Source organism: Hyalella azteca, unplaced genomic scaffold (assembly GCF_000764305.2).
Source record: "Hyalella azteca isolate HAZT.00-mixed unplaced genomic scaffold, Hazt_2.0.2 contig4142, whole genome shotgun sequence".
Taxonomy (NCBI): Eukaryota; Metazoa; Arthropoda; class Malacostraca; order Amphipoda; family Hyalellidae; genus Hyalella; species Hyalella azteca.
This window is the reverse complement of record NW_025934368.1, coordinates 1-10,193: the sequence shown is the minus strand read 5'-3', so window position 1 is coordinate 10,193 and position 10,193 is coordinate 1. Positions and strand designations below refer to the sequence as shown.

General features: G+C 38.1%; 1 protein-coding gene across 1 annotated transcript; it reads left to right on the top strand.

Annotated features, from left to right (window-relative positions):
• The first annotated feature begins 735 nt into the window (after positions 1–735).
• Positions 736–8,415, top strand: LOC108680540 (splicing factor 3B subunit 2). The gene is made up of 2 exons (XM_018169371.2): positions 736–824; positions 6,271–8,415. The coding sequence occupies exons 1-2, from the start codon at positions 822–824 to the stop codon at positions 8,251–8,253; spliced, it is 1,986 nt and encodes a 661-aa protein (XP_018024860.1). The 5' UTR covers positions 736–821; the 3' UTR covers positions 8,254–8,415.
• Positions 8,416–10,193: the final 1,778 nt, after the last annotated feature.

Below are 10,193 nucleotides of genomic sequence, written 5' to 3'. Positions count from 1 at the left end.
GGTTCGATCCCAGCTCTGTGCGCCAGTTTCTGGTCAGAATCAGCAAGGAGGCCGGGCGGTTAAGCACAGCAGAATTGTAGCAGTGAGTTGCGAGTTCGAGACCGCAAAATGCTGTGAATGTTCTGCGATGTTAAGAATCGGCGACAGGCTACGGCCTAATAACGCTGAAACCGCTAGTATTATATTATTATGTGGAACAGCCTCCCTGATAGCATCGTTGACGCTCAGAGTATGAACACCTTCAAAAACAGACTAGACGAAGCTATGCAGGACCATATGTCCAGTCTTGAAATGCCTAGCAAATTACGGAACAGGCAATAAGTCCAGTAGCTATCTAAATCAATCGTCAGTTTATTGAAAGATCGGGTTTCAAAAGCCGGATCCATTGTGAATCAAGTCACGAAAAGCTCAAGAATCGGCAACAGGCCATGGGCCTATTTCTTTAATGCCGACACTTATATTCAATTCCATACCAATAATTCGTGTTTATAATATGAACAATTTTTTTATTTTGATTTATTTCGTGAATTGTACTGGCTTGTGGAAGGATAACCAATTTCTTCGCAGTGAACAAGAAACAACTTCCAAACTGCAGAATAAATTTCGATTGTTGTAGAATACTGCACAAAAACTTTCGAAACTATCCAATTTGTTTATGATGAGTGAAGGGGGATGTCATACACTCCATAGTATATTAAAATCAAACCTATGATTAGTTCCGGTTTCCGAGTTTTAGTAATCATGATTGTAGCTTTTCTTGGAGATAGTTGCTGCTAGAGCTACAACGGGGAACGTTTCTCTAGAAAACTTTCGTCTGCAAAATGGCAAGTTCCCTTTCTAGATATAAATAAAACGTTGATTAAAATATTTATGTATTAATCCTACACTATCCAATCTAGTCAGCTTGCTCCATTGTTCGATTCAAACGTTTATATATATGTCAATATGTTTGTTGGGACAGATTTGACAATCAGTCGCCCAACTTCCCAAGCATTTATTAATCATTAATGTTAGCCTACTCATAATTCATATCAGAAATAAGACATTGCCTGGTCCTGTTATCACAACATTTATGGTGACATACTGGCTTAGTCCGACTAAGCTAGTTTGATCTTTTGTCAAACTGAATCAACTAAACTCTCTTATTAGATTAAGCCACTAAGCCTCTAGTCTGGAAAAGTCCTATTTTTGTCTGAAATACCGCGGCTCTAATATCATATAATTTCAGTAGGTATGAAATCTCGCGGCTCGAATGTCATAAATTTTTGTTTGATTAAAAAATCGCGGTTTGCACTTCGCAAACATGTCATTTCATAAAATTTTCAACTTCTGCAATCTGCATTGCTTTACCGTTTCCGCCAAAAATATCTTGCAGAAAAAACATAAACATCGTAATGTAAACAAATAAACAAAACGTTTGTTGAAAATCGCGCATAGGGTAAACGCGGTATATTCCGACATCGTAGGTAATTCCGTCACTTCTCTAGTTTTTCCTTTATATCATACTCTGATTATATTTTTAAAATTAAAAATCAATTTTTATTAAATTAAATTGTATTATTAATGCACTATATGGTATGTGCTCTATGTTTTATATAATGAAATACGTAGTTTCCCATGTTAAACAACGAAAATTTTCTATGAGACACAAAACGTTCGAAAACGCGGGATGGCAGACGAAATCATTCAGAATTTGAAGTGAATTTATTAAGATAAATTCAACGTAATAGGGCAAACTAGACACAATCAAAACATTACTGTGTGTGACACTGTCTTGTAATACGTAAACATAGAAAACACAATGTGAACATATGCAGTGGAAGAGTAGCAGTTTATCTCATAATTTTGTGTGAAATCAAAAATCAAATCATGTGCGACGATGAAGCAGTACCGTAACTCCGGTCATAGCGTCCTGGGATACTGATAACAAATTGACGGCCGCAGGAGGAACTGGTCACAGGATGAGGTGCTAGAGAAGACTGCGGATAGTTAGTCGATTGGCTTGAAGTTCGGTTCCATTCAAAGGGAATCCAGAAACCGCAAGCCTCTAATAGTACCTCAAAATCGCTAAGGTGGTGCCAGGCAATTATGTAGTTTGAATGTAACGTAGTACTGAAATGCATTATAGAATGAAAATTATAGTTTTAAGTCTGGATTTAGCTTAGGTTATTAATCAAACTCTATGCAAGCTTAAAGTTAACATTTAACGATAAACTTAAAACTATACTATTTTCGACACACACAGTAATACGTGCAAGAATTTTCTGTGGCCAACAAATTCTTCCAAATTACTTAACAAATCTCAATAAACTCAAGAACATGGACTGCTAAAGCTTTTTTGCATGTGTTAAGATTGCAATATTTTTCCAATTACCGCTGCATTCTCAAGTTATATGGCTGATCTTTAGACATTCATACGAGAAGAGCTATAAACTATAGGAAAGGAATAAATTTTGAATAGAACATAGACTTAAAGCCTTCAAGTTTGAGGTCTAGAAATTTATTACTTGCTGCATACAGTCAGCATGTTAAGAATGTAATAGTTTAAATTTTTCTCTGAATATCGTTGTGATCGGTTGATATTGATTATAATTGTGCGATTAATTTTGCCCTTTGTGCAAAAACTATCTCCATTTGTACGAATGGTATGGAGGTTACAGAAGAGGCACACAGAAAATTTTATTGTAGTCAAGTTTCAACTTGAAAAGAAGTCAACAACCAGTGCCATCTGTCGAATTTTTCTTCCAAGCTTGAACACATATGACAGGCAGAACCAGAATTTTGTAAACTTGTGACTGATAATCCGCGGATGCTGCCTTGTACATTTCTGTTTCCAGCGGTGGCATGACTGGCATCTGAAACCAAAAAAATGCAGAGTGAAAGCAGTCAGTGTATTATTTTTAAAAAATATAGTGTACCTATTAGGTAAATTATTCATAGTTGTTGAAATATATAAATTAACTATTAATCCAGGTTTGGAGTCGATGTAATGACCAAAAAAATGGTCGTTAACTTTACAAAAAGTCATTGAAATTCTGACGACTCTTGCCACTTTATGAAACCTGGTGTGTGACTAAATTTGGCATTTTGTGAGACTAATTCCAGCCGCGCTTCAAACTCTACTAATTTGTAATTCTGACTCTCTTGTGTTCGAATTCCAATCACTGTGTGAGCTGTATTGGAATATGACACAGCTGGGAATTAGAACACTATCGAATATTGAACACTACTTAATTAGGCTTTTAATTAAGAGCTATTAAGCTTTTAATTAAGAAAATTTTAATTTTTGCACACAGCTTGGAACGAGCTGTGTGTGTTTAATTCCAAGTTATCTGAATTAGTTTTTATGTGTCTAAAACGGTCTCTTAACTTAATCATCTTTTAATTTATTTACCACTTGAAATCAGCAAATACAAGCATACTTAATTAAAGAATTCCTAAAATATTCACAGACATTTTTAAAAGTCTCAAACCATAATATTCTTTCTACACAAACAGTTTATCACAATTTGGTAGAGCAAGGTCAACTTTCAACCTTGACACGTTTTTTGATGTTCTCACTGGGTGACTTGCACTGTCTCTCTTTGGATCTCAACATTTTCCCGCCAGATGGCCCACACCTAGTGTTTTGGCAATAGTATGGCACGCAATAGTATGAGGTCACTATTTCAACCATCAATGAATGCGTGGAACTAAGACAAAGCTTAATATAAATGAAAAAGTTGAGAAGTGTCAGAATTACCCACGATGTCGGAATATACCGCGTTTACCCTATCTAATGGCTTGTGTGTACAGGCTGAGCACTGTACACTTCTATTTATATTAAGATAGGATATTAATCATATTGTATATATATATATATATATATATATTCAAGTAATATATTTTGTCATTATCTCTAGAAGTATATATAGCCAAATGGGGTAAGACAGGATCGCAGCCTTCATGGGGTAAGAGAGGACCAGCCCATGGCATGCATTCTAATTGCACTGAATTTAATTTGACAAAAGAATATGTTAGAGCAATCATTGCCTGTCATTTCTGTGTTTGTTTCAACCTTCTTCTGCAAATAATGAATTTCTGGCTAATTTTTAAAGAAAACATATATAAAGAAGGGTCACAAAATAGTTAACCCTGCTTGGGAAATAAGCTCTGTCTGATTACAAAAAATTTTTTGGCCAGGTTTGTGGATGTAGGCAGGTAGCCTCAAGTAATAAGTAACTTTTGAGACATACTAGGCATTCCTACCTGCTACCATCACTGCCTGACATGTATTCTAAAATGGGGTAAAAAAGGACCGGACATGGGGTAAGACAGGACCACTAAATGATCCTGTTTTACTCCACAAGTGGTCCTATCTTACCAAACAAATGGTCCTGTCTTACCCCACAAATGGTCCTCTATTTCCCTACAATTTATCAAAAATAGTTTTTAAATGAATATATTATTGTGCAGTCAGTACATGGAGTATTTTGGTCAAAATTTTTATCTTTGGCTCAAACTTCAACTTGTTAGCTCTTTTAATTAGAGAAATTTAGTGCACTATTTTAAATTGCATCAAAGGGATGGAGAAAATAGGGATGTCACTTCCCATTATTGACCTGCAGAACTATGTGCAAGATTGGCTGGGGGGAAAAATCATTGTGTGAAACATGAAAAATAATTATGATCACAACTCTGTGAGAGGACATGAGCTATGTTTGAAGAAGTGCACCACAAATGCAGTTAGCAAGAAAACTCATGATGTCTGATACTTAAGTTATTATCCATTGGTTTTACTACCAATGTGAAAATTTTTCAGACAATGACACTAGGTAATGGAATATACAGGATGCATTTAGCAGTGCTCTACAATGAACCAAAGCCAAGTTAGCCAACCCACCTTTATTATGCTTAACAAAGTTTTCTCGTGACAAAAACTCCAATGTGACTGATATTATAGTTGACTTCCTGCAACACAAAACAGTAACAAGTGGTTGTTTAATCAAATAATGTGTTTCTAGATGGATAATATTGAATATCAGATTTGTACTTTTATTAAAACCTTGTAACATAAGAATAACCAGTTGGTCCTGTCTTACCCCATGCCTGGTCCCATCTTACCCCAATGGGGTAAGATGGGACCAGCTCACTTTTTTTAATCTGTACAGAAAACTATGTTAGATGCAAAATGTCAGAGTTGTAGCTTAGAAGCCCATTGCATAGATACACCTTGTGATAGGTTTAGGATTTTTTAATTATTCATGGCATAGATGCTACAGGCTTGTTAGTGATTTCGGTCCTGTCTTACCCCATCTGACTATATATATGTAGAGAAGTTGTGTCAATTCAGCAAGGCTCAGAACAAAATCAAACTTAAGAATTTCGCACAATTACCGGACAAAATTGGTAACATTACCGGACATGGGTTAGAAAACCGGACAAAATCGAGTCCAGTTATGTACCTTACAATTAGTTTGTACTTAAAAATCAAACACGAAAATAAATGAACTACACTACCGGACATTCTAAAAAATGCCAACCTTGATTTTCAACCCATGTCTGGTAATTTTACCAATCCCTTCCAGCTATTGTTCAAAACTTGTTTATATATATATATTCTTTCATACAGTCTCCCATATTTTAAATTCCATTATCACAAAACAATTGTGACACATTCTGGGAGTGTTTACTATTTTTAATTCTCACTAAAAAAATAGACCTGCAACCATAAAATGACAGTGATTACCTTCATTAAGGTACTGATATTGTTGACCTTGGAAATATTTATACTTGAATTATGTGGTTTGTTAGCTGGCACATTTTTTCTATAAATTTTGCTCCTTAGATCTAGCAATTCATATTAGTAACTGTGGTTTTTGGCTATGAGAACATTCATTGGATAATAACCTTTCAAATTTGATTTTTCTGGTCTAGCTTGACAATTTACTGTTTGGTCTAGCCATTTTATTCATTTGAAACATTGATAAATTGGTTAACAAAAAGTTTGGAGTATGGTAATTTGGTAAAAAGATTAAATCCAGTCCACCCAGTTAGGGCTATTTCCTACTGGAGAAATAAATGAAATGATTACAGTAGAATGTAATAAATTTGTCATTTCTAGGTTTATATAGATGTTTGTAGAAAATGGGCTGATGGCATTGTTTCATGATCAATAACAGATGTTTAATATAAAATTTATGAAATAGCAACTTTGCTGTCTGACAATGACGATTGGTGTTTCTGTATTTATATATTTACTATCATCATCAAGTAATTCTACTTTTTCAGGTGGTTCTCCATGCCAAGGAGGACAAGGAACCTCCACAGGGAGGTGGAGAACAGAACAGTGATGAAGAGAATCCTGCAGAGGAAGAAGTTGACTTCATCCCATGGGTTCCTCCAGACTCTTACATGGATGATTCTCCAGGACTGCAGCAGGTGGAAGAAATAAATGACAATGCATCTGATGCTGATGAACAAGAAGGCTCCTCAGACGAAGGGGTTGAAATTGTTGAAAGCAAAATATCCAAAAAGGATAAGACAAAGAGAAAAAAGAAAAAGAAGAAGAAGAAGAGGAAGCAGTCAGATGTTGATCCTAAAGAAGCATGGATTCAGAAGCAGCTAGAGGAAGAGCGACGGCGTAAATCAGAGCGTGCGAGCAGAAAGAAGAAATCATCTACTGCAGCAACATCAGTATCTTCTGAACCCAGTGTTGAAGTGACCTATGTCCAGGAGCAAATTGAACTTGATTACTCAGACCCATTGCATAGACATTTTGCCAAGGTCTTTGAAAATTTTAAAATTGCTGAACCTTTGCCGCAAGTTGAAGAAATTAAGGATGAAAAGGAAGTCATCCCCCAAGTACCTGTGAACCTTGGGGATCTGAAAAAAGTTCCTAAATTGGCTGAAGATGATGACTCAGATGAAGAAATAACAGATAAACAGAAAATATCAAAGCGCAAGCTTAAACTCCTGAAGAGGATGAGCATTGCAGAGCTGAAGCAGACTGTAAACCGACCCGATGTTGTGGAGATGCATGACGTCACAGCGCGCGATCCCAAGCTCTTAGTGCACCTAAAGGCCACGCGCAATGCAGTACCTGTTCCTCGACACTGGTGCTTCAAGCGAAAGTATCTTCAAGGGAAGCGTGGTATTGAGAAGCCTCCATTTGAGTTACCAGATTTCATCAAGAAAACTGGAATAATGGAGATGCGAGCAGCCTTGCAAGAAAAAGAAGACCAGAAAACCCTCAAGGCTAAAATGAGAGAAAAGGTTAGACCAAAAATGGGTAAAATTGACATTGATTACCAAAAACTTCATGATGCTTTTTTCAAATGGCAGTCAAAGCCAGAAATGACGATCCACGGAGATCTTTACTATGAGGGTAAAGAATTCGAGACCAAAATGAAAGATAAGAAACCTGGAGAAATGAGTGATGACCTTCGAATTGCTCTGGGCATGCCTGTTGGCGTCAACGCCAATAAAGTCCCTCCTCCCTGGCTAATTGCCATGCAGCGGTATGGCCCACCACCGTCGTATCCAAATTTGAAAATCCCTGGTCTGAATGCTCCCATTCCGGAAGGTTGTAGCTTTGGATACCATGCAGGTGGATGGGGTAAACCACCTGTTGATAATATGGGCAAACCGATTTATGGTGACGTTTTCGCTACACAAGAGAAAGAATATGATGTCCCTATGCTTGAGGAGGTGGAGAAGAGCTATTGGGGCGAACTTGAGAGCGAGAGTGAAGAAGAGTCTGAGGAGGAAGAGAGCGAGGAAGAGGAGGAAGATAACAGCGGGCTAGTGACTCCAGGAGACACTGGCCTAGTTACTCCTTCTGGTATTAGCTCGATGCCAGCAGGACTGGAGACTCCCGATATGATTGAACTACGCAAGAAACAAGTGGAAACTGAGGCAGAGGGAGGTGAAACTCCAGCCCTGTATACTATTCTGCCCGAAAGGCGTGTCGAAAGTGGCGGAAGAAATTTGATGGCGTCTACTCACACTTACGACATTGGAGGTGGACGTGGTGGGGGTGATCACGGTGTTGACGTGGCATTGGATCCGTCTGAACTTGACCTAGTAGACACAGAAGCCATGGCAGCGCGTTATGAAGCCACCCTTAGGGAGCAGCTGGCGGGTGAAGAAGAGGAAGACTTTTCTGACATGGTGGCTGAGCACGCCGCTAAACAGAAGAATAAGAGGCGACGTCTGCAACAACAACAAGATCAAAATAAACCGGCTAAGAAGTATAAGGATTTCAAATTTTGATTTTCTGCTCCTAAAAATTTCTATGCTTTCAAAATTTTCTTTGATTTGTCAACCTTTCAATGGCCTCGCATTTTTTCCAAAGACACTTTCAGTGTGGTTGGTTTCAACCCTGGCATTAAAATTGTATCGATTCTCGAAAAATAAATTTTAACATTTCAATTATATTGGATTTTTCATACCTATAATTAAAATTTGCTGGAACTTCATTACCTTATATAATCCTTGTTTTTCTTTGAGCTGATCAAGCAACTTGCAGTTGCACTACATTTAGCTTGATGGAGCGTTTGGATTTGGGGCGTGGTGACTCTTTACAGGCCTTTACAACGGCATTCAGCCACGCATCACATATTCATTTTGTTAGTAGGAAGGAAGAAAAGATTGAGGGTTAGACAAGAACAAGGGAAGACAGATTCGCGAGGATATTCATTTGGTTTTTTATTACTAAATCATGTTTATTGCACTGTAGGTAGTTTACATCTATATTAGATATGGAACCTCTTAGGAAGTTTGGCCCTGAATGACTATTTGTGTTTTATTAAATTATTATTGATGGTTATCTTATTTCATAGCTGCTTTTTTCCTCACACCTTCCCGGCCTCCATTCCCTCTAACCAACTCTCCCTCTTTCTCCAAAAATCGCTCTTCACTCTCAGTCAAAGCAACAGTCACCTCTGTTGACAGACGTCTCGGACAAAAACGCGGCCTCTCTCACGGCCGGTCTCGCGGCCGTGATTCCAAATTCAGTGAGCGTAGAATATCTCGCAAAATACTGAACGTAGCTTGATGAAACTTGGTACACATAATCATTAGAGCCTAACGGTGATGTTTAGCTCGTCCCACTATCAATCTAGCATTGCAATCCGCATTTGTATGACGCATTCGCATCTCATAGAATTCGCTTATTTATTTTCATTGCGTTTGAATACAAAACTGTATCCGGTGATAATACGTTACTGTTATTCATTGAAAATGCATAAATCATTTGGAAATGAGTTTAAATAATAATGCAATAAAACATAGACCATACTTTAATCAGGAATGATACAAAACTTACACACAAAGTTTAATGCCCAAATTCAATTAAATATTTGTAAAAAAAACAGAAGCAGAGCCCATTCCGAGAAAACTCGTTTGTAACTCCCTCTGCGGACTGTCCTTACTCCGTGCCCAGTGGTGCCAGTGACTGCTGACTGGCAGTCACTGTCTCTAGAAATTAGAACTAGGCTCTAGGTAGAAGTCTAGAATATTATGCACTAGTAGTAGCACTGCCACTACGTAGTGGTAGTGAAGCTGCAGCGCTTGTGTTTGTGTATTACTTTTAAGTTGTGACTGTTGTGTAACGTCAATCGTCAAGTATCAACCGACATCTTTTGAACTTTTCCATCAAGCCATAATNGAGACAGTCCACAAACTGCTCGTACGCGGCAGCGCGTCTTCCGCGTTCCGCTTGGCGGATACGGAACGTACGGTAATCGTAAACTGCGGCTTACGTCTGTTCCTCCACAAACTGCTCGTACTCGGCAGCGCGACGTAGAATTGATGGCCGGGATTGCGCGAACACGTGCGCCAAGTGAATCAATTTTCATTACATTGCGCGAACTGTGCACAGCAATAGATTAAAAAAAGTGAAAATACGCGGGAAAATTCACCGAAAACATACATCATCCTGAGTGTGGGCAAAAACCACCCGTGGCCGAGCAAAAATCACCCGTGCACGTGGTAAACTTTTACCCGTGCACGTGAGATGGTGAGACAATCTCACCCGTATTTTTAGCCTTTCCACCCGCACCCGTAGGCATAGTGGCAAAGCAGAGTGTTTTTTAGACTCTCCCTCAAGTTCATTTGTGAGTCCTATAAGTAGACCAGTAAAGTATCCTGGATACCAGCTTCATCATACATAAGAAATTGGTTTAAATCTTGGGTAAATGAGGAAATTAAAA